General features: G+C 31.2%; 1 protein-coding gene across 4 annotated transcripts in view; it reads left to right on the top strand.

Moving 5' to 3' along the window:
- LOC110282887 (eukaryotic translation initiation factor 4 gamma 1) overlaps positions 1-25,954 on the top strand; it is a 75,942-nt gene that overhangs the window by 24,180 nt on the left and 25,808 nt on the right. For 2 of the 4 annotated variants that reach the window (XM_087157966.1, XM_087157964.1), the window contains exons 12-18: positions 3-65; positions 2,451-2,657; positions 2,734-2,874; positions 2,989-3,065; positions 10,306-10,480; positions 13,746-13,844; positions 13,930-14,008. In XM_087157966.1, coding sequence (XP_087014092.1) covers positions 3-65; positions 2,451-2,657; positions 2,734-2,874; positions 2,989-3,065; positions 10,306-10,480; positions 13,746-13,844; positions 13,930-14,008 — 841 coding nt within the window. Of the gene's footprint in view, positions 1-2; positions 66-2,450; positions 2,658-2,733; positions 2,875-2,988; positions 3,066-10,305; positions 10,481-13,745; positions 13,845-13,929; positions 14,084-25,954 lie in introns of all 4 variants that reach the window. The other 2 variants (XM_087157962.1, XM_087157965.1) reach the window with 2 other exon arrangements.

The raw sequence follows: 25,954 nt of genomic DNA, 5'->3' as shown, positions 1-25,954 counted from the left end.
AGCCTCAGATGAACAATTATGCTAATCGGCGTAGTCTCCAAGGAAGAGATTCTAAAACCAAAAAAGTTATATCCCTTTCTCAAAATGTAAAACTTCATGAAGCTGATAATGCTTGGAAACCTTTGTACAAGCAATATTTATGTTTGATTGTTTTGTATTTTTAATGTAAAGAATTTTTGCATGTTGGTAATTTAATTAATTACTTGGATAATCAATTACATGGTGCATAGCATTTTTAAAGGTGCTTATTTTTGATTTTCGTTACTTAAAAGCACTAAAAAGTTGCTTTTTTCATTGGGTGTTTTTAAAAAGTGCTTAATTTTCCCTTTTCGAAAATAAGATTTTTTCTCTTTAACGTATCGATTTTCGCCGTGTATTGTGCAAAAGCGTGCTTTTCACATTGTTTTATTCAAAGTTTTCCCAATTCATTCAACCACAATCCATTTCAGCTTACTGTCGGTCCAAAGCGTATGGAAGCGCCAGTTATTTTACAAGTTTGATGAAATACTTCGCGAGTCCGTATGTGAGTCTACTGAACTGAGTTCAGCGAGATTCTTGCACTTTCATGAGCAACTCTGCTGCATTTTGCCAGATATTCTCAATTTCAGACTTCGTTTTCCATCCTCTGATATCGAACCGAAAAATATCTTGATCATTTTATTATGGCCTATAAAAGCAAGAAAAGAGTTATTTTATCATGATCATGAAAATTCTTTGAAAAATTATTTTTCATTTTGTTAATGTATATAGTGCTTAAAAATATTTTTTGATTGCTTAAAAAGTGCTTATTTTTTGCTGAAAGATTTGGCTACGCAACCTCAATTAAATTCAGAATTTTTAAGTTATCAAATTTAATTTTTAATTTATTATACAGCCTGATTCCGTAATAATGAACTCTAGATTTAGTGAACACCCAATCGTAGTGAAGGTTTTTAGTGATCCTGTCCATACTATTGTTATATTACAGTGTTTTCATCGCAGAAAAAAAATGGGTGAGCATTTCTCACTCTATCTCAAAAACAGGGCGAGATTTCTAAAAACTAAAAAAAAAAACACACACACACACACACACAAAGAGACTTGGAAAAAAAATCATTTCTTTAATTATAATGCATTTTTAACATCTTCTAATTTTTAAAGCATTAAATATTTTTGCTTCACATCATATGGAAAATGTTCTACGTCTACTTTGTCATCAGCTATTCTCATTAGATTGCTCAAATGCGTATTTGTTTCATTTTCATTTGTCCGTTTAGGAGTGGAAGATATTGCCTTTACAAGGTATTTGTCCATCTTACATTAATGCGCAAAAAATTTGAACGTCTTACATGAAGAAACTTTACCTACGGTAAACAAGTGGTTGCAGAGAAATGCGTTCTGAAAGAGGTTCCGTGGTTCGGAGGGATGGTGTTTTGTTGTTCTTAAAGGTTCTGAACAATACTGGTAAATAGGGAAGCTAGATAATGGGGAAGAGGGTTAAAATAAAGAAAGATCCAGGAAGAAAAGTGAAACAGATTTTATTATAAATGGCGCAATGAGAAATTTTTTTCAAAATGCGAGAAATTTGCAAATTTTGAAATTGGTTTATAGACTGCGCGAATTCCTCGCGGTAGTCATTTTTTAATGTGAGAAAAGAAAAAAATATTCGAGGTTCTCGCGCTGTAGTGAAAACACTGTATTATTGTTGTTTCATGTTTTTAATATTGTTATTTCTTGTGTTTAAGTGAGAAGGTAAGAAATTGGCAATTCGTTATTATTGAACTTAAGTTTCCTCCTTTTTTAGGTGTTTAAATAAATGTTAATTTAAAATGAAGTGTTACACTTATGAAAGAGCATTTAGACTAAGTCATTTCATTGAAATAATTAATGGGAGAAGCTCCCAAAAAAGGCAGTAGTATAGTGAATCGAACCTTTGAAAAATCCAACTTTTAAATGTAATTTTCTTTCAAAATGAAGGAAGTAAAAAAGGTAAACTTAAAAATATTGGCAGAATAGCAAAAAAAAAAATTTTTTTTAAACCTTTAATAAATAGCAATTTACACATTCTGTGATAAATTTCTCTCCCTCATTATCATTCATGCTGATTATAACTACTATTTGTTGCATTCCATTTTTAAAAATAAATACACAAGTCATACTTACAAATTCATTGAGCCCCCATTCTATTAAAATATATGTATTAGCTTTTGATACAGGTTTTACTTGATTTGAATTTGTATTTTAAGTAAAAAAAGAAAAAATTTAACAAAATGAGCATTGAAAATTTTTTTTGTTTTTTGTATAAACTAGAAATTTATTTTTCTGAACTTAACTTTTTTAAGTTCACTCTACAGGTTGTTTTAATGTTATATTTAACTAAGTAATTAAATAAAGTAATTTAATGTTATATTAACTAATATATACAATCTTGTAATACTGATAATGATTTTCTTTTTTTTTATTATTAACAGGATAAAGAGAAACTTAAAAGAAGTGTCCAAGGAATCCTTAATAAACTTACGCCACAGAAGTTTGAAACTCTATTGACTCAAGTTAAAAATCTTAATATCGACACCGAGGAAAAACTGTGCACAGTCATTGATTTAATATTTGAGAAGGCTGTGGACGAGCCAAACTTCAGTGTCCCCTATGCAAACATGTGCAAGCATTTGGCATTGGTAAGCCAACTAATTTTGAATTAAATGATTGTAAAATGTGCTACGGTGTATATTAATTTATCTGTTTTTAAAATAGATCAAAGTGCCCACTAAGAATAAGAACTATGTGAATTTCCGTAAAGTTCTTTTAACGAAGTGCCAGAAAGAATTTGAACAGGATAGAAGTGATGAATTGAAACACGAGGAAAGGGTTAAGGCTCTGGAAGAGACTGATCCAGTGAGTTAAATTTTTATGATAAACTTAGAAAAACTGTTTTGCTAAGCAGTGGCAGATATTTTTAAGTAGTTAAGAATTAAAATCTTTACTCTTTTAAAAATTTTTCCTTTGTAGGAAAAGAAGAAAGAGTTAGAGCAGGAAATGTATGATGAAGATAAGAAAGTGAGATATAGGCAGCTTGGCAATATAAGGTGATTATTTCCCACACTAAAAAAAGTTATATCTTATATATTTATTGTAAATTAAAATATTCTTAAGAAATAACATCTAAATCTCTAAGAACTAAAACTATATAAAACTTTATTTTATATCTCACTAATTGCTAAAAATAAAAACAAATATTTGTGTTATTTTGTTTAAAGATTCTACTCTTTCTTTTAATATTTGGATTCCCATGACTGAAATATTTAATTTAAATTGATTTATAGTGTTAAGAGTGTAACAAGCAGTTTTAATAATGTAGTTATTTTTCTTATTGTAAATTTGATGATTAGGGTAAACTGCATGCATTTGTTAAAGTCAACATTTTCAACATCGAATGGAAAATACCACATTTCATAAAAGCATTTTAACTTCATCAGTTGATACGTCAAAATCTTATTTAAAAATGGATGAAAAATTTTTAATTTTTTTGTTTTCAAGATCTAAAGGGAGATTTCCATGAAAGCTAAACCAGAGAATTTGTTTTGATGAACGAAACCGGCTTAGTTTCAAATTGATATGAGATTTATACCTATCCCGAACAAGCAAAATAGGGAATTCGATAGCATTTTCAATTAACCATGGGTAGAAACATTTGTAATATATTTGTAAAATGTTGCTGCTGTCATCGTTTCATTTCATGAATCACTTTTTCCAATGAAATATATAGCAGGAACTGATTCTGTAATATCTCAAAGAATTGTTCAGTAAGGAAAAACTACCAATGGAAGTATTGTTTTCCATTAGCTAAAATGTTGGCCAAACTGTTGTTCTTTCTTTTTCTTCCCTAGGTACTATAGAATATAAATCCTTATAATTTTTAGAGCCAAAGATTTTCCCCGTTTAAGGGCAGTATTCAACTCCCGTTTCGTTCGCATTGCTAATGCAATCACTTTCTAAACGGATGCCTGGGCTACTTCCCTCCTAAAGATTCATTTAAAGTTCTTCAAACCAGTCTTTCGAATATTATTCTAAAGGAAGTTTTGCCTTTTGAAATTATCTTCGCATTGCACGGAGTTATCGGTGGATATCTTCTTTAAAAAAACTTCGCCCATTTTTCACCTGGAAGATTGTCTTTTACTGGATTTTTCCTACTAGTTTCCTTCATGACATTAAAAAGCGCAATAGGATAATAATTTAGCTAATTATTGGCACAAAAGTCAGTAAAGAAATATTCTATTTAAGCTTTAATTATATTTAGTTAGTTTTCGATTAGTAAACGTAGTATATTAAGGTGTCTAACGTATGATGTAACTAACCACTACATTTATAAAGATAAATAACAAATAAATTATAAGTCAATAAATTTAGCAATTAAATTAGCATTTTGAAATGAAATTGTCATAGAAACTATTCATACAACATTTAACTGAATTCTAGGTATCCTCCATATCGCAGAACTACTAACTATCCATGTAAAATCATATTTCACACATACTGTTCATTCACTGGGAAATCTATTCCCAGTGAAGGAACATGCCTGTTCCTTCACTGGTTTGAAGTTGTTTTTTGTATTTTTAACATAATTTTGATGTATAATATTTTGATACGCGGTTGCCTTCTAACACATTTGGCGTCTTTAAGAAATGTGATCAATTTTGTCTTTTCAGGTGCGAAAATAAGGCTGTGTTCCCTGGCCCAGTCCGTAAGAGACTGTATAATATCTGTACCTATTTTGTCGATTCTTTAGAGTATTGAATGCTTCATCAGTAAAAAGACGTCATCGGCGAAGGCAAGCAAACTGCAATCATAATAGTTAAAATTGACGATCAATGAATTAATGAGTATGAGCCATAAAATGGGTCCCAGGGACGAGCCCTGGGGTACCCCTACATTGGTTGGTGATTCTATAAGAACATCATTTCGATTAAAACAAACATATCTATTGTTTAAAAAATCAAAAACCACCGCCAGCACCGAGTCGCCCAAACCCAAACTATTTAATTCCTGCTTAAGCAGCCTCCAACTGGCAGAGCCGAAAGCATTTTTAATGTCCATGGTGACGCCCACTGTATGTTTACCTTCGTGTTTAGCAGCTGTGACATAGTCCACAACAAATTTAAGCGCGTCATCCGCTCCCCTGCCTCTCCTGAAGCCAAATTGATTTTCATGTAAGATATTATTGCTTTCTAAAAAATAGATTAATCTCTCAGCAATCAACTTATCCAAAATTTTACCCCAGGTAGAGAGCAGAGAGATTGGACGATAGCTCTGCGGTAATTGAGGATTTTTGCCATGCTTGGGAATCAGGCAGACAGAGGCTTTTTTCCAAGGATCTGGAAAGGAACCCAATTGAAGACATTTGTTCAATACCGATCTGAACCAGTGTTTATTACAGTAATACATGTCCCTGTACACCTCGGCTAGAATTCCGTCTGGGCCCGGAGCTTTATTCGGTTTTATGTTTTTGATGACATGCTCGATTTCCGCGAGTGTAAAGTGTGGGTCATGGTTGCCACTGAATTGAATTCGGGTATCGTCTTCCCTTACCATGGGAAAATGATGATTTAAAATATTGGTAATGGATTCCCTATAGTCTTTTGTGCTTGTGCCGTCTTCCTTAGTCGTAAGGGTGTTATTTTTGTTCCTAATATTAATGCCCTTTGAAATCTTATATGGTTTACCGAAAGCCGTGTTTAATGTGAAGCTATCGACATATTGTTTGATACTGTTGTTTTTCTGGCTCCTGATCATTTTCCTGTACACTGCGAGCTGTTTTTTAAATTCGATTTTATATTGTGCTCTGCTCAGGACGTCAGTGCTTTTCTGGAATCTTCGCCTAAGAGCTCTCACCCTTTTTCTCATAGTCGTGAGCGCGTTGTTCCACCAGAGGTTCCCAGCATTGGTCTTGTTTGTATTGCGCCTGAAAGTTGTTTGTTTGCAGATGTTACTGATGTCATTGGTAACGTTTTTGATGAAACTATTAAGTCCTTCTATGCTGTTAATACTATTCGGATCGTACGCCTGCGTGATACCGGTAAGTTTTGCTTTAAGGTCAATCCAGCTTAATTTATTATAATAAATAAATTAAGCTGGATTGACCTTGATGTATAATATGACTAGGTACAAGAAAATTAAAAAATTTCTTTTATTTTCATTAACTTGGGAAAATCCCAGTAAAGGAACACTTTTCATCGTTTGGTAATCCAGTTAATAAACATCCCCTAATCTCAGTACTTGCTTATGTTATGATGCTTAAAATAAATAAAACGTATCTTCAATAGCCATATTTTAAATTCTCTTTTTCGCAATGAGAACAAAAAGCATTATTATATGCAATTAATTGTACTTTAAACGGATAACTATAAACACTGACCTTATAATTTTGTCAAAGAAACAAGGTGTCGAACAGATACTAACGAATTAAAAAATATTTCCAGAGAAGACTCTATGACCAGGTAACCCAATGCATTGTTAGATGACTTCTTATTGTTAGGTAGTAAACTACTGTTACCAATCAATCTAAGTAAAAACGTTTAAAATCTTATTTTTAAACAATATGTATGAAATGTTCCTTCATTGGTTGGTTTACACTACATAGTAAAATATTAAAATAATTTAAAAAGCTATCTAGTTTTTAGCTATATATTTTAAATAGCAATTTAAAGTCAAAAACTTGATAATATCTGTTATTAAGTAAAATGTAGATCAGAGGCCGATACTATGCTGTAGATCAGTGGTTCCTGAACTTTTTTGTCTCGTAGACCCCTTTGCCATGCTTTTCGGTTTTGGGTAGACCCCCTGCTTACGTGATATTGATTTTTTGTAAATTCATCAACTTCAAATGTATTTTTGACAGCTGGTATAGTGCTGCTTAGTGTGAAAGATTTAAATTTCTAACTGTAGGGAAGTGTAGTGTGAAAAACTTAAGAAAAAAAACACATGTTAAATTTATACATTTATTAATTAAGTTCAAACTAATTTAATTACTAATTTAATTTAATTAATATGTAAATGGAATAAAATAGTGCACAACAGGGGCCCGTACTCCGCTACTAATATTATAATTGCGGAAATAAGTTTGTGTACAAAGCCGAATTAGTGTATTGTCGGTCTGTTTATTGCGTTTTCACGTAAAAACTAAGCAACGAATCTCCGTTATCTTGTGCGCAGATAAAGTTGGAGATCTAGCTAGCTAAAGAGTTGACACAGGCTAGGATAGGCTACAATTTACAGCGAAAAAATACTTTTCTGTTACAAAATAAAACCTTACACGCAGCGAAAATAAAAACGTACCCGGGCGGAGCTGCAGGCAACTGCTAGTTAATAATAATTAAGTTTCATTTATCAAAAAATAATCCTAATAACTTAAATTTTCATAAAATTTTTGCTTCATAGCTACTTTTATAAATTATGTAGAATGTATCTATATATATGTCCTTATATTATAAGGTAGTAGGTTCTATCAGTGTATGTTGATTATTCCATTCATGAAATGCCAAAATTAAAAGTCACGACTTGCTTATATGAGATCCACTATCGTTGACCCCACTATCATGGACGCCCAACTTCTTTTTCACTTGACATGGACCCCTTGCAGGTTATCGTCGACCCTGGGGGTCGATATAGACCACTTTGGGAATCACTGCTGTAGAGTCTCGATAATTCGATGTGGACGGAACCGAGCCTACCTCGCTTTTTCGAAAACTCGAATTATCGAAAATTTAAAATTTAAGAAATATTTAAATAAATGGAAATAAAGCAATTTTTAAATTTCAGTATTCAAGTGAAAGATATATTTAACGAAAATTTACTTACATTAGATCAGGGGTTTCCAACTGGCTGCCCACGGGCCACATCCGGCCCTTGAAGCCTTTTTTTGTGGCCCGCGAACTAAAATATATTAGTTGTCATTTTTTTCCGGACAATTTTCGTAAAAAATCTATATTTGTTTAAAATACTTTTATTTCGTTAAAAAAAAACCTAATCTCTTAGTTTCCGCGAAATTTAACATACCAGCGACGAAAAAAAAAATTATTTCTCAGGTTTTGCATTCAAGAAAATATTTATTAAAATACAAAAATAGTCGTGTATGTTGCTCTTTTTTATTTCGTTTTTTTTTTGTATTTTGTGAATATAATTTAGCATGTGCGTATCAGAAATTTTCTCGAGGAAATTCTCCGATTTAATTTTTTGAAACCACTAATTTTGTACGAAATTCTTTACATTTGTATATTTTAAAACGCATAAAGAAGGTAATGAATATCATATTTATTTAAATTCTTTGAATCGAATTGAGCGTGAGCGGAAAAGAAAACAAAAATAATTTCAGATGATCGAGAAGTTTTTTTTTCTTTTCTGCTTTAAATCCTAATAGGTCTGAAAAAAATATTAATTTATCAGATAATTAAATTTAAAAGAAGAAAAAATCTTGTCACTAAGTTTCTGATTAAGAGAAGATTCAAAATGATACGTAACAAAATTATTTGTAATGCTTTTTATTTTGGTTTTCAATATTAAAAAAAATTATATTTAAAAGCAAAATATAATCCTTATTTTATTAATTTTCCATTCGAACGTAAGTACAGCACACAAGCCTCAATTCTCTCATTGAGCATTTTGAGTGCTACTATGTAAGTTTTAATACCAACCTTTCTAAAGTTTTATATCTTAACAATTTGATATCTGTTGAACATTAATTGTTTAATACATAGCTGCACATTAAAGTTATTGTAGCCAAAATCTTTTAATATGCAATTAAATATTTTTAAAAATCTACTTCTTATTTCAATTTGTAATTCAATACTTTTGTTTTGTACAACTTGATAGAAATCTGACAGTAATATTTAATGTTCCTTCTAACATAAAAGACTCCCTTAAAAAATTTTGATAAATTTGCGGCCCGCCATTTGACTGGAGTTTTTAATTGTGGCCACAGGCCACAGATCAGGGTACTTTTACTGCATTACACCAAGTTACAATATTAATTACTGCATCAGGTTAATTGTATTTTAAAATAATTGTCTCCGACCGGCTTGTGTAGGGGACAGGGAACTGTCCTTGCATCAAAAAGGTCCTGGGTTCAAATCCCGGGCAAGGCATGGATGTTTCTTTCTCTCTCTCTCTCTGTGTTCTATGTCCTTTCTCCTTTGTGTGTGAACGTGGCCCGCCCTATAAACGGGTTGTGGTTGTGTGAATGGCGTGACAGAAGTCGAATTCCTGGCCATAGATGGCGCCACTGAAAAACAGGAACAATCGCACCCTCACTGCCTAAACAGGCATACAACAAAACAAAAAATAATAATTGTCTAATATTTTTTGTTTAAAAACATCGTTCACGTGTTTTAGTGTTTAATACACAAATTTGTTCTTCAAGATTCAGCCGTAGTTATCATTCCAAGTGTTGTGTGTGTGTTGGTCATTGTTTGGGAGCAAAACTGATTTAACTCGGATTTTTTTTAAACTGGAACAATCAAGACTCTACTGTAATTGTAAGCTCTTCACGTTTTTTAAAGAAACTTAATTTTTTTATGCTTCTTGAACTCCTGAAAAAATTGTTGACAAATTTCAAATTCTTGTTACAGTTTTTTGAAAACATTATAACGATTTATTATTTATAGTTTTGTGACTAAAAAGAAACACTATTTCCTTCTTTTATTTATTTTTACAGAATTTTATTTCCTAAAAAAAATGTCATAAAAAATGTTGAAAGAGGAACTTCACATAAAAATGGATATTAAAAAAACATTCAGATGTTAAATATTAAAAAAAAACTTATATAGTTCATTTTCATCTTATGATATTTTTATGTATATTGGTGTATCTAAATTACATTAAGCTAACACACATAGGAATTAACCATGTGTTAAAAATAATTTATAAGGGTTTAGATGCTTACCATTAAGATTAAGATTATACTGATTAAGTTCTTTTTCACCCGCAATTGTTTAGTGAATCACCTCACTGATATTTATTTGTATGCATTGTTGGCTATGAAGAATTCAATTTTACTTGAAAATATAGGATAACTTATTTTAATTGAAAGGTACGTAAGGACAATCAAAAAATTTATCGGTCTGTTTTTATTTTTATTATCATAGTTTATAATAACTGGCATTCTTATTAGTTTGGAAGTTTTGTTTGTCAATCAGTATATCGATTTTCAATAAAAGACGAGCAAGATCAAAAGTTCTGGTTTTAAATATTGGCTGTTAATTTTCTCAATTCTATATAGATTTCATGCATATAAAAAAAAATTAAAATACATTTCAATTGTCTTTTTTTTTTTAGATTTTTGGGCGAACTCTTTAAACTTGGGATGTTAACTGAACCTATCTTGCATAAATGTATAAAGATTCTCATCTCCCGAGGAGATGAAGTATCACTTGAGTGCCTGAGTCAATTGCTGAAAACGACAGGTAAAGAATTGGATTATCGAAGAGTTAAAGGTTCAAGAGAAAGTATGGTAAGTGTTCTTTGTTTTCATTCTGATCTGTGCTTTTACTTGTAATAAAATGTGAGGAAAAGTATTCTTGTAAATAATATAAGTTTAAAAAGACAATTTATCCTCAAATTAATAAATATTTTTTTAAGAAGCTTATTAAACACAACACATACTTTCAGATTCATAGAACAATAAACCTTTATACAGATTTTAATCCTTGTCGATTCCTTGTCGAAAAAGTGTATAGATTGATACTATCTGATTTAAATTTAAATGCGAAAAAAATGAAAAAACTTTGATACTAGCAAGTAACTAGTAAGTCAGAATGAGATATATCAAAACCACTTAGGATTGCCTCTTTGGAGGGTTTCTAATAATTCGTAGGCATTTATTAGATTTTAACAATATTTTCGTTATCGTTTACTTAATTATTAATTTTCAATGTGTATAAGTTTTTTTTTTTATTTTATTATTAGTGAGGATTTTATAAATATAAATTCGGTATAGTTGGAAGTATGAAAAATTATTATAATAATACCGCTATAAATTGCAACACAATATGCACATTCAACTTTGCTTAAAATAAATTTTAAAGAATTATTGCCTTACTTTTCTTCTGTAATCGATGTTATTGTGACATGCCTTTCTAATAGTACCAAATTTCATATTGTATGTTTTATAAGTTTTCTTATAATTTTCAGTTACTTCTTATTGATAATGTAAATTTTACTTCACTATAGTGCTGCCTTGAATGAATAAAAGTATCGTGCTTGAACTTGAAAATCGAGATAAATGATAGTTGATGTTACTAGAGATAGCTGGGTGTTGCATTTTTAAAAAGTGCTTGTTTTTTGCTTTTGATCTTTAAAACACTCGTGATTTTTAGTAAGGTGTTAGTAAAGTGCAATGTCGATTGTTGTTATAAATCTCGCAAAAAGTGTGAATTTTACAATGTTCTACGCAGCATTTTCTCAAATCATTTGACAACAATCAATTTCGCCATATTGTTATTTGCATGTCGTCTGAATTACTCGCAGTTCCACGCCGCTTACTCGATGCTGGAATGGGAAGTATTTTTTGCAATCACATACAACCTACTGCATTTTGTAAGAGACTTTTGATTTCAGGCTTCTTCCGCCCTCTCGAATGGAATCAAAAACGAAATTTCTGCTTATCATCGAGGATAAAATTTTACTTTTAAGTAGTTTTTTTCTTATTTGATGATAGTTTTCTATAGAATGGTCTTCTGCTTCCGATTATAAATCAGAATAGAAAAAACATGAAAGTTGTTTATTTTAATGTAAGGAATTTTTAGAATTGGTTTTTTCTTTTTTGCTTTGTGTCGTAAGCATTCTTTATTTTACGTTTTTTAGTTTCTAAATAATGATTTTTATTGAAACTTGAAATTTTTTGATAAAAATTTTTGTCAAGAAACTTTTTTTACTAAATTAAATTTCATAAAATGAGGCTTATGTATATTTTTTGTTCATTTTAATTTTTGAAGTAATATGATTCTTAAAACTATGGAAAGTAAAGTTTAAATAGGCCTTTCATGTTATATCATTAAATTTAGTAAAACTATTTCTCGGGAATTAGGTTTTAACTCTTATAAGAATATGCATATTTTTTTCTGTTTATGTGCAAATATTTTTCCGATGTGTTTTGGATGTTCCTTCTCTAAAAAAAAGAGATACCATTTTGTTTTCGTTTGCATAAGAAAGGATATTAAAAATTTTTCTTTTTTAAATTTAATTAGCCAAGAAGGAACGTTGCAATGCTACACGCTACATTAAAGACGTCTCTAGAGTAAATGAATGACTGTTCATATAGAATTCGCAGGTATTAGTCTCATACAACAACGCCCCCTATAGTTCGTTGCTATCGCGAATTGAAGTGAGAATGCTTTAAAAGGCCGCTGTTGAATTGATATTTTTCTAATCTGGGAGTTTTTGATTTTGTCGCAGTTTGTCCCTTGAATGCAACTGCAATACTTATTATTGCACTTGATCTCTGCAATCTATGTCTTCCGATAACATGCCTCAATCGAGCTTTCTTGGGCTCTTACGAACGTAATGAAACGTGTTCGAAGAGCCCAAGAAAGTGTTGAGGAATGTTATGGAAGACATAGATTGCAGAGATCAAGTGCAATAATAAGTATTGGCAGTAGTCAAGGGGAACTGCCAAAATCAAAACTCCCAGATTAGAAATGCAGCATGGCTACCTCCACGTGGTATTTCTCGGGTTACGCTAACAGCCATGCATTTTAATTTATTGAATGTAAAACATCCTTATTTTGTTCTAAAATGTTAAGTACTTTATCACAAATGTTAATTAATATAGAAATTGATTTCAATAATGCTGATCACCAAAAAATATTTCATTTGGCGATAAAACAAATTTTTGTGTTCTTGAAAATGAAAGACTTTTTGAGGGTTATTATCTCACGAGGAAAAATTAGGGTTTAAAGTTTATATTTTTAAATAATAATTTTTTTTTCTAAAACTTTCAGAATTTCTAGCATTAACTAATTTATTATACACATTTAGTTGAATTTAGGTGAGTAACTGCAATATTTGATAATTTATTTCTCTAATATGTTTCTCATTTAGCTAATGTTTTGATTTTTTCACCATGTACAATCTAAATAGCTAATCTACTTTTTTAAAAGCCAATAAGAACATTGATAGAATTCTTCTACATAAGTACAATACTATGTCTTTGATGATAATATACTATGTCTTTGTGCTAGAACATTGTGTTCATTGGCGAGCGAGCGCAGCGAGCCATGGTTCACGGCGTGAACCACATAGGATTGCGTGGCAATTCTCGGGGGTTGGCGAGCGTTAGCGAGCAGGGGGCTGAGCCTCCTAGTTTCAAAATATTTCAGCTTGCATTATTTATTACCTTATTCAACCAAATATGTATTTGAATAACTTAGCAACTAATTTATATCTTTCTGATGATCAGATCTTCTGATCTTCTTAAAATAGTAATTATTTATATTTTGGATTTTGCTATCCTATATTACTATATTTAATATGATGCAAAAGCTTTTGCACATTACAATTCAAAAATTTATACTATCAAGTTAAATAACAAGCAATGATTTGAAATTGTTTGCCTATAAATTTTTACCAAAATGAATTACATAAATTTGTATGTTTAATTTTCATAGTCAGTTATTGAAGTAATATTTATCGTAATTAACCATATTTTAGCATATTTTCTCAAAATACTTTATTTTATCATATTTTAAACCCATATTTCGGCAATCTCTCCTTTTCAGATGGATGGTTATTTCACACAAATGCAAAATATAGTAGACAAACGTTTAACTGGTTTTAGGGTTAGGTTCGTGTTGCAAGATGTTATAGATTTAAAACGGGTAAGTTATTAAATACCCTATCGAATGACTTTAAGTTTTGTTTGAGTTTAAAATTGAGTATTTAAATTTGTTTTTGCATTTTTAGAATGGTTGGGTTCCTAGAAGAGAGGAAAACAATCCTAAAACCATTGACCAAATTCACAAAGAAGCTGAACGTGAAGCACGTGAGCAACAGAATCTGCAGGACATGCTCTTCCAAAAAAGAGTACCCGCTGACCGAGACAGAAGAAAACATACTGGTGTGCATATGTGACCATTCCTTAATTCAAATGAGGTGCCAAGCATACCCTTACGAAAATTTACGGTATATTTGAGGTCGTTTTGAGGTATCGAGGTTGTTTTGAGGTATGTTTGAGGTTGCTGAGAAAACAACCATGAAAATTATACCTCGTAAAGGTTGTAATTGAGGTGTACGAGGTTGTTTTGCATACACTTCAGCTCATTTTGAAGTTGTTTAAAATTCACTTCAAATCAATTAAGCTGATGAGGTGATCTTCAAGGTATACAAGTTGTTTTTCTGATACTTATAACAAAAAAGGTATTTATGAGGTTCAAAAAAATTTAACTTATTTCAACTAAAGAAAGTGAGGTCTTTATTGAGGTGTATGAAGTCATTTTATTTATACCTAAGCCCATTTTGAGTTTGTTTTAAATTAACTTCCTGTAAACCAGACTTATAAGGTGATTTTTAAGGTATACCAGATTGTTTTTCTGACACTTGTAACAAAAGAGGTATTTATGAGGTATATAAAAAATAACCTTATTTCAACTAAAGAGAGTGAGGTACTTACGAGATATAAAAAATATACCTTATTTCAACTAAAGAGAGTGAGGTATTATCTGAGGTGCATGAAGTCATTTTATTTATATCTAAGCTTATTTTGAGGATGTTTTAAGTTCACTTCATATCAACTAAATTAATGAGGTGAATTCTAAAGTATACAAAGCTTTTTTTCTGATACTTGTAACAAAGGAAGTATTTATGAGGTATAAAAATATTTACCTTATTTCAACTAAAAAGACTGAGGTATTTATAGAAGTGCATGAAGTCATTATATTTATACCTAAGCTTATTTTAAATTCACTTTAGATCAACCAGACTGATAAAGTGGTTTCTAAAGTAGACCAGGTTGATTTTCTTACACTCGTAACAAAAGAGGTATATATGAGGTCAGGCCCGGACTGGCCAGTAGGCAGACCGGGCAAATGCCCGGTGGGCCGGTCTGGCCTGAGGGCCGGTTGGACCCAGGGCTAAAGAGAATACAGGGGCTAGTTCACTCCGCTCTTAGAGCTGAAGCTACGATTTCCCTCCTCATGACGTCACTGTGTCCACAGATTTCGGAGATCGCAAGCAAAGATATGATAACTTTGCATCTTTCTCTTTGTAAAAATAAGTTAGACTTTTTCTGGTTATTAGCCTTCAAACTTTACGTAATTAACACATTATTCCCGTTCATAAACATAGTTCAAAAAAAACTTTCTAGGTTATTATATTAAAAAAATACCATTTTAAACTTATAAAAATGTTTTGCTAGTTGGTGAAAATGACACGCTAAATACTTTATTTTAAAAAGTTCAGTTTTAACTTTAACTATTAAGAAAAATGAAGGCATATATCGACACTTTTTTTTATCTACATATTCTTTTATAAAGATAAGTTAAGTTAAATTTAGAATCCCTGATTTTAAAATGTGTCGTTAATAGCAATTTGTTCATACTTAATCATTAGGAAACATCAACCTTAAACGCTAATTACTGAAACAAAATAATTATTTAGGTTCATAATGACATTAGAAATTTTACAGTTGTTTATAGACATTTAAATTTATGATGATATAATTTATAGATATTTAAATTTAAGAGAATATAATTTTTTAAAAAAATCATAAATATTTAGAATAACTACATTAAAAAATATGTTATGAAATTAGGAGAATTTCAACTATATACTATATATTTTATTTATACTTTTTACTTATGTTTTAATTTTCTTTGACTTTATCTATTTTTTAATTCTTTTCACCTGCCTTTCTTTATGAAGTAACGAGGCGGTTTCTATTTAGATAATGAATTTTTATAAAAGTTCTTTACGACAGAATAAACGTATTGCTGTTTTATATTAACTGTGTCATTTCAGAATCCATTCTTTACATAGTTGTTCATTTACTTTAGGGAACACGCGAAAAATTATACTTTTTCCTTTTGTTTTTACATCAGATTTTTTGCAAGTTGCAATCGCGCAAACTGGCATTTCGATAATAGTTTTAAATTCTTGTAAATTCACAGCAAAAACTGAGGAAAGTCATTATAGAAAATAACAAATGTCTTAGAACATCTCGCAAAAAGAAATGATCCAATATTAGTTAGAGCTAGTAAACGCTCCGTTCTTGAAGTAAAAGTGCGAGCTTTGCGCCAAAGTGACGTCACTAGAGTGACGTCAGAGGATCGGCGCGGCGAGAGATACTTCAAAGGAGTGAACCAGCCCTTCTATTCTCTTTAGCCCTGGGTTGGACCGATCTAGCAGCACAAATTTTTTTTAATACATTGCATGAATTTCAAATAATATTGCGCAAATAATAATATTCAATAACATATATATGATATTTGTAGTAATAATAATGTTTTAATATACAGATCATGCGTGCCACATATTTTTTTCGAGAATGGAGCAAATTTGAAGTATTAATCGATTTGAAATATTGAAGTATAAGTCGATTTGAAATAAAAAATCTAATAACTAAATCGATCCCAAGGAATTCAATAGTGATATTGTTAATTCCCAGAAGTAGCCGGAAGTACCGGAATTTGAACACAGTTTTGATTTTTTAAATGGAAACCTATATCTTATTTTGCATCATTGGAAAGGGTTTTCGAAAAAAGTAACTTTTACTTGAATTTTTTTTTTTATATCTCTTACTGTTCTCAAGATAATAGATACGAAAAAATTCTGATTAATTACTTCAATTTATCATTTTTATCAAAAATAATTCACTTAAATTGTCAAAATCGCTTCATTTTTTATAAAACATGGAAAGAAAAGCACAAATGTGCTTTAATGAAAGTAAAAGACATCATGACGGAAAAAAAATTTTAGTGAATATGTCATAATCTATTTAATATGTATTTTTTCTCATCTATTATCTTGAAAATAGTAGGAGATATTAAAAAATATTTTAAGTAAAAGTTATTTCTTTTCAAAAACTCTCCAATGATGCCAAATAAGATATAGGTTTCTATTTAAAAAAGATATGAAATATCGTGTCTATGAAAGACTTCTCGCTGTTGTAGAGTGTAAATCTTCAACCGGACAGAATGTGTTTTCCTTAGTGGATTCAGTTTTAAAGTCTTGTAATATAGATGTAACAAAGTGCATCGGTAATTCAACTGACGGGGCTGCAAATATGCAAGGTGAATATAAAGGATTTTCGTCATGGCTTTCCAAAGAGTCCCCTGGTCAAAATCATGTTTGGTGTTATGCACATGTCTTAAATTTAGTTTTAGGAGATACCACGAAGGCACTAATTGAAAGAGCATCGTTTTTCAGCCTACTAAATAGCGTCGCAATATTTTTTCGTGAATCATACCAACGCATGAACATCTGGGAACAAAGTAACGAGCACGGAAATAAAAAAGGGATCGCAACTATTGGAGAAACACGTTGGTGGTCCAAAGATTCTGCATTAAAGAAAAATTTTGGTTAATTTTCAAACTCAGATTCAACTACTAAGCCGTTATACGTCACATTGATTACAAGTTTGGAAACTACAAGGGGTGATAAAATGAAGAGGTACAAAACGACAGGGTGGGTACAAATGTAGACTTTATTCAAAATATTCACCATAGGCCTAAGCACAACGATCGAACTGATGAACAAGCCGCAGGATTCCTTGTTCCCAAAATTCCTGTGACCGTGACGAGAACCAGTCCTTCACAGCGTCCTTGAGTACGTCGTCCGAGTTGAAGCGTTTCCCTTTCAGGTGTTTCATCAGTGGAGCAAACACATGGAAATCGCAATGCGATATGTCCGGACTGTAGGGAGGATGGTCCAACGTCTCCCACTTGAACTTGACCAGTTCCATGCGTGTGACTCTGGAGACGTGTGAACGAGCGTTATCATGGAGCAGAACCACACCTTCCGTGAGCAGTCTCGGTCTTTTGCTCTTCATGGACCTGCGTAGGTGTTGGAGTGTTCCGCTATCAGAAATCGGATAACACCTCGCTGTTCCTCAATCGTCGAATTTTGCAACGCGAACGGCATCCTTTCCTCATACGGACTGCTGCATCATTTGGACGCCGCTTTTGATAAAAGCCTCTGCTCCTGTGCATGCTGGCTCCCGCGCATGCTCCGATTTCAGTCAGAGACTCCAATCGCATCCCGAGATGTCTCGCTACGTTCTCCCATGGCGGAATATGCAAATATTTAACTGTTACGATTTTACGTCGTTTCGTACCTTTTCACTTGATCACTCCTTGCATACAACAAAATTCAAATTTCAAACCAGATATCCGTGCAAAGGCAAAAATATTTTTAGAATCATTTTGCAAATATGAAACAGTAATCACCGCCAAAATATTCTCAAGAATATTTGAAATAACTACACCGCTCTTTGCAAACCTCTGGTTTAGACCTCTTAAAAGCTTTTGGAATGGTATCACACACGTGTTCAGAACTTAAAAAAATAGTGAGAGATTTTGAAGGCGTACAAAAAGTTACAGATGATTTCATTATTCGCGCAAATAAGGAACTTGAAGAAACTGAAATTCAAACAAAGTTTCCATAAAAAAGATTGAAGAAAAGAAAATTGATGCCGGGTGAGACAGCGTAGAATGAAACAGTTTTTGATGATGAAACCACTGTATTTAAGATAAACGTCCATAACATTATTTTCAGCACAGTTGTAGCGTCAATGGAACGTCGATTTCCGGCAAATGGAAAATTGTACGCCGATTTTTCCTATCTAGATCCGAAACGTTTCCCTGAAAAACGTCTTAACAAGCTTCAATCTGGCGAACTAAATGAGTTAAGCAAACACTTGCTAAAATTTGACGAAACAGCTATAGGTGAAAATTTGCGGATTGAACTAAGAAATTTAGCTTTACGTTGGGAAAAACTGAAAAATTCAGACTTAGAAGATTATAAAATAATCACAGAAGATCATTCAAATGAAGATAATAACGACTTTACTTTAGAAACAAAAGAAGAAGTAACTGTAAAATGTGAGACACGCAGTGCTTGCAAAAATTGTGTTATTTGTTGCTACAAGATGTTAAACAGATTCAATTTATTGACCAATTCTTACAATTTAATTAGTTTAATTAATTGCATTAAAATTTTTACTAACATTGTCAAAAAGTCAGGTGGCTTGTGAAAGATCAGTCTCCACATTAAAAGTAATTAAAAATCGAATGAGGAGTACTTTATCTTCGAATAATTTGAATGCTCTCATGGTAATGGCAATAGAAAAAGATCTATTAATGAAATTAGATAGCGACGACATAATCGATAAAGTGGCAGAAAATAGTGAGCCTCTTCAAAAGTTAAATTAAATTTTAATTTAATGACTTTTGAAGAACCATTAAATATATTTTTAAAAAAATGTTTATATAAATCATTCATGTATGTGTAGTATAATAAATATTTTTATTTACTCTTCATCTTTCACCTTCTTTTTGATTTTATCAACCTATGTTTCCTCAAAAGAATCATGTATTTTAAACTGAAATATATTTTATAAAGGATTATTCAGCAATTTTTATCTACTTTCTTACTTCGATAAAGTAACTTACGTTCATGAGAATTTCTAAGTAAAAAATGCCTAAAAATGATACATTAGGAGCCGCGTGAGCGAATGTGAAGTAGAGGGCCGATATCTCTGAAATGCCCGGGCCGATTTTAGATCCCAGTCCGGGCCTGTATGAGGTATAAAAATATCACGTTATTTCAACTAAAGAGAGTCAGGTATTTATTGGGGTGTATGAAGTCATTTTAGTTATACCTAAGCTTATTTTGAGGTTGTTTAAAGTACATTTTATATTAAGTAGCTCATTTCCCAGAGTTCCGTGTGAGCCGGCGAATGGCGTGTGTGTTGACAATCGAAAGTCTATTCGAAATTCGGTAAGTGTGTTTGACATTTATTAATTTAGTTTTATTACACTTATTCAGATATGCTCAATTGTCATACTTAAATTTTATTATTTTTGTTTAGACTTTTGTTTATTATTTTTGTAAGACGTTACCTGATCTTAGATAATTTAAGTCGGAGGATATTGTTTGAGGCTGTTGTTGTAAGCTTAGCAATAAGAGAGAGAAATCGGAGTATTTCTCGTCGCTGCTCAGGGTATTGTTACTGGTGAATCGTTACCGCGGAATACGCATAGTATATTTTATTGTTTGCTATTTATTCAAATATAACTATTTTTCATTTTGCTTAAATATATATGTTTTAACGTAGCAGTATGCAAGCTGATTAACTGATTAAATGTTTTTAATTTCCCTTATAAATAAATCATTGAAAATTAAAAGATTTTAAAATAACAATTTTGCTTTAAAATTCTACGAAAGCTGTTTACTGATCGTTTGCTTGGAAATCTGTATGCAAAGTTTATATTGTTGTTTATGAGTAAAAATATGTATAATAATACTGCATTTTAATTCTGATTAACATGCAATTTCTTTTTGTAATATATATATATATATATATATATATTTATTTACAGAGCTTATTCACAAGTTGTTCTTTGATGTTGTTGAGATGACCCAGGCTGTAAATAGCACATGCGCAGCGACGCAGAAGAAGTGGCTAGCAAGCTACTGCTCAGCCTTCCCCTGGGAAGTAGTTCTGAATTTATATCAAAAGCAAAAAGTAATCTCTCCTAATAAACTACAGAATTTATGTAATTGTTGATAACCATAATTTGCCAGATTCTTGATAATTGAAAACTAGTAACTGTACCAGCTCACTTCTTCATGTTTGATCACAAAACTGCTATTTTTCACTACATGTTATTTTTTCGCAATTTACCCACGTTAATTATTTACTAGTAGATTGTTATTACTTATTAGAATATTGAGCAGAATTAAATAATACCCGATTTCAAGTTTATATGGCAATTTGTTTCAAGGTTATGAGCATTTTTATGCAGATCTTTATACTGCTTCAAGAATTAGCGAATTTCGGAAATCTTTAATTTTTTAGAAATTAGTCAGTATTATTTCTTATCCACTTTTAATGCTGATTTGCTAAAAAATCAATTGCAAGTAAAGAAAATTATATGCATTTTTTTGAATTTCTTCCTATGGGATATGCTCTTATATCTAAGCAAATGTTTGAAACAACTAACTATTAGTGTCATTCTGCTCGGTATTAAACTCCTGTTTGTGAAAATTGCAACACCATGAAGGAATCGTCATAATTGAATGAAATTTAATACACAGTTGAGTGGTAGTGGTACAAGTAAATGATTAAACTTTCAAAGCAAATAAACAATAACAAGAGATCGAAATCAGTATTTTGTGTAGCCACCACGCTCTGCAATAAGTGCTGCTACACGACGTGGCATGGAGTCAAGCAAACTTTGAATGTCTGTCTGAGGAAGAGAATTCCATACTGTTCGTATGCGTACCCAAAGTTCGTCTGTAGAAGCAACAGGACGAGGATTACGAGCGAGACGCCGACCAACGAAATCCCACAAACGAAATCCCACATCCCTGGCAAGGCTTGAAGGAAGGGAAAGCTTGGGGCTGTAGAACTTCACTGATGTATCGGTTGCTGTTCAGATTACCCACAATTCGTAACAATTGAGATCGTCCATGATATGCTATGGCACCCCAGACCATAACTCTGGGTGTTCGTCCACTGCGACGTTCGATAACGCACTCCGGAAGATGGCGTTCACCGGCATATCGTCTGACACGAATGCGGCCATCATGGTACCACAAATTGAAGCGAGATTCGTCAGAAAACACGACACGCTGCCAATCAGCAAGCCAGTCCCTATGCTGGTTGGCCCATTGCAGCCGCAGGCGGCGAAGGTTTAGCGTGAGGGGGATCCTGTATAAAGGAGTCCACGCTGCAGCAGACGTCTACGAATTGATAAAGCACACAATGAAACACCTGTGGCTATTGACCACCGAGCTGCCAGTTGTCTAGAGGGAGCCGTATAGTCCGTTAGCGCAACGCCGAACAGGTGTTTATCATCGCGAGCTGACGTGACATTTCGGGGTCCACTCCCGGATTTCCGAGTTGTCCGACACTCGTCCATCCACTGCTTTCAAACACGCATCACTGTGCTGCTGTTAGGCTGCACACGAGCGGCTACTGCACGATAAGATAATCCAGCTTCACGAAGGCCGATGATTCTCCCCCGTTTAAACCCCGTAAGTTGTTGAAATCTCGCTCTCTTTCGTCGAATAGGTATAAGTAATGCTAGACAGCGGATAATATGCAATTGCATACGTGCATATGCAATTGCATATTTTAGCACTTTTTGCCATTTGTGCATATAAATGCATAAAAAGGTATATTTGCTCTTATAAATGCATAATTTCAGCATTTTATGGCTTTTCCCTCCTAAAACCATATCACTATTTTTATGTTAGCATAAGGAACGCTTTAAATTTTGTTTTGTCGTTCTTTATCACCTGAAAGGATCAGCTGGATTGATGTTGCTGGGGGTGATTGCAATCACGTGAAAAAGATGTAGAAATGAGGTGTGTGTCGGGAAGGGGGGTACAAAGGACTCACCCAAACAGACATTCGTCATAGAAATCTCAGAAAGGGATGGTCAGATATTCATTGAAGGGATGTCTTTTCCTGGAATAAATAATTGTCAATCTGTGTGGGAAAAATAAGGCTTCTGTGGTAGGTAGAAAATGACCTCCCTTTCCTGTGATTGATTAGTTAAAAGGTGGAGTGAATACATTTTCGGAGAGAGCTGCTATTCTAACATATTTCGATAGTCCATCCGATAGATAGATAGTTTCGACATCCATCAGTTGAATACGTAGTTAGTGAAGCTTCGAACGTTATTTTTGACTGCTGAATTTTATAATATGCCAAAAATTAAGTCGACTAAATCAAATTTAATGAAGACATGGATTTCGGACTATGGGAAGGACTTTACGACCGATGGGGAAATAGTATTTTGTGTGATTTGTTAAAAACACATTTCCTGTGAAAAGTACCTAATCGATCAACATATAAAGACTAATGCTCACTCCGCGAAGAAAAAGCAGAATACAAAAGGATTTGCTCAAAGTTTATTAACTATTCCTGTTCAAGCAGCTAAAAAGGAAAATGATTTTTCTAGTGATTTATGCAAAACCCAAGTAGCACATAATATTATATAACATCAGAAAATCTGCAAAATCTAACGTTATCTTGCACAACTTCTAATATTAGAAAGATACAAGAGGTCGCTGTTTGTTCAGCCTTATATAATATTAGATTCTATACAAACTAATATTATCTAGCGTTCGCCATAATATTATTTTGCATTAGTTTTGATGCTATATAATATTAGATTTTGAATTTTCTGATATTATTTTGCTGCGCTTTTTATTTTTTTGGATTAAGCAAGAGGAAGATATGGATAGTAGTATAATAATTCGGCGATAGAATTTTACTTAATTTTCTGTATTGTTGTGAAGCAATAAATCATAGAACAATAGTTTTATGTCATTCCATGCATTATTTACTTAGCAATACAGAAATACTAAATAAAATTATATCAGTGAATTGTGTTACCTTCCATTTTTCTCCTCTTACTCCAAAGTATAGTATATGTTCAGCTGATTTTTTTGAATATTTCAAACTTAATTAGGAAATAATATTTTATTGCAACTTATCGATATTTTTTTCTTTTATTCATACAATGGGTTTTCTGACAAATTTTATATCATTAATAATTTTCAAGTCTTTAATTTTAAAATGTACTCTTAATTTTTTTTAAAAAACTGGGCTTATTTTATCAAAATCTCAATTTAATTTGTTAGTTCGTAATATATATATTTTAAATGTGTAACTTAAGCCATTTGTAATTTCACAATTATCATTCATTATTTATATTCTGAAATTATATAATTAAAACCACACTACATAAATATAAAGTTATGTATTTACATTTGAACTAGGCAGAAATTTTAACTTAACATTAATTTTAACCCCCCTTATAATTCTAAAATAAAATTGTTCAATTTTTAAGTTGTCATTTTTTGCAATAATTGACACAATAAAGAACATAATTTAAATATATTCAAATTACTTACTTCAATAGATTTACACATTTTTTCTTCCATTGAAATTAAACGGAGAAATACTTACGTAACTTTATTCCTTTACTATTTGAAATTTTATTTAGCAAAACAGGTAAAAACAAAACTCAAATGCAAGGTAGAAATTTTTCCAGGGAATGAAACCAGGAAAGCAACTAATATCATGAAAATAGCTAATATTTTTTTATAATGTTAAAATAACTTTTATGGGCACATCAGAAATTTTCATCAATTCGATAATTATGTTCTATTAAACTAACAATCTTTGCAAAAAATTTACATAACATTTTAATTTCAAAACTGTCAGTAAATATTATGTTTTATCTAAATTAAATTTGCACAAACATATAATTGCAAACAAGAATAAGACGAAAAAATAATAATTTTTTTACATTATCTTTCAAAAGTTGCCTTTAGTATTAATGACCAAAATTTGACTTCAATCAATTACTCTTTTGAGAAAGTTACTATAACAAAATAGATTTTTGATTAAGACAATTCCATTCCACATTTTTCTCTGATTATATAGTATGCGTTACGACATAAATAGGTTTTTAAAAAAAAAGCAGGTGTAACATGAAAACATTTTAAACAGCTTTTCAGAAAATAAAATTTAAATAAATTAGGCAGATTCTGGAGTCGAAGTTCCTGGTATAGAAGAATTAGCCTTAAAAAAACATATTATGCATTTAAAAAAGTTGCTTTCTCAAAGAACCTCATATATAAAAATTTAAACTAGAATCTTCTCTACATTGATTTAAATTTTCTGTTTTTACAATAATGTAAATAAATGTTCAGCTAAATTTTAAATATTTACAAAGAATATACGTACAAACCTTTCACAAAGAATATACAAACCTTTCAGATGAAAGTTTAAGCATTATTCTTTTCTACATTAATAGGGAATTTTCATTAAAATGTAAATGTTATTCAGCTTTAAGTCAAAGAAATTTTTTACAATTATATTATTTTAAAAGTGATAAAAATAAAAAAGCTAATTTTTGTCTCAAATCTCAGATGAATAATTATGTGAAAATTTTCTACATTTAAATGTTATTCTGCTTAAAGTCGAAGAAATTTTTACGAGTAGAATCATTTGACAGTTATTTTAAACATGATAAAAATAAAAAAGCAAGCCTTTTGTCTCAAATTTCAAATGAATAATCATGTGAAAATTTTTTATACTTAAATGTTATTCAGCTTAAAGTCAAAGAAATGTTTACAATTAGAATTATTTGACAATTATATTATTCTAAACATGATAAAAATAAAAAAAGCGAACTTTTTATCTAACATTTCACATGAATAATCGTGAGAAAATTTCTGAAATTAAAATAATAAAAATACTTACAATTTTGAGATAAACTTTAAAATCAGCGTTGAAAGAAAATTGCTTCCGATATCATGCCGTCTTATTAAAATAACCAAAATTTAAATATATTCAACTGTTTTCATGACATTTAAACACTCATAAAGATTTGTTAACGTTACATTTTATCAAAACAAATATCATACCTGACAAATCAAAATTTTAAAATGTTGAAGATTTATTACTAAGTCATAGAAAAAATTACACACTACAGTAATGAAGAAAAAAAATCTAAGATAAACATAACTGTTTCACAGCATAATAATTTTATTGAAAAACAAAACACTATAAAATAAACTTCATCCAATTGTAAATGCAATACAATACCTTCATTGTTTAAAATTAACGTCGATAACCTTTTGACAAAACACAAATTAAAAGTACATAATTGTTATTAAATAAAATAACTTTTTTTTCATGACTTTAGAAATATCTGATACAGTTTGAGTTTATTCATCCAATAGTAAG

The sequence above is a fragment of the Parasteatoda tepidariorum genome, chromosome 2, assembly GCF_982258835.1.
Source record: "Parasteatoda tepidariorum strain Cologne lab strain chromosome 2, Ptep-v5.0, whole genome shotgun sequence".
Taxonomy (NCBI): domain Eukaryota; kingdom Metazoa; phylum Arthropoda; class Arachnida; order Araneae; family Theridiidae; genus Parasteatoda; species Parasteatoda tepidariorum.
This window is presented reverse-complemented; position numbering and strand designations above follow the sequence as displayed.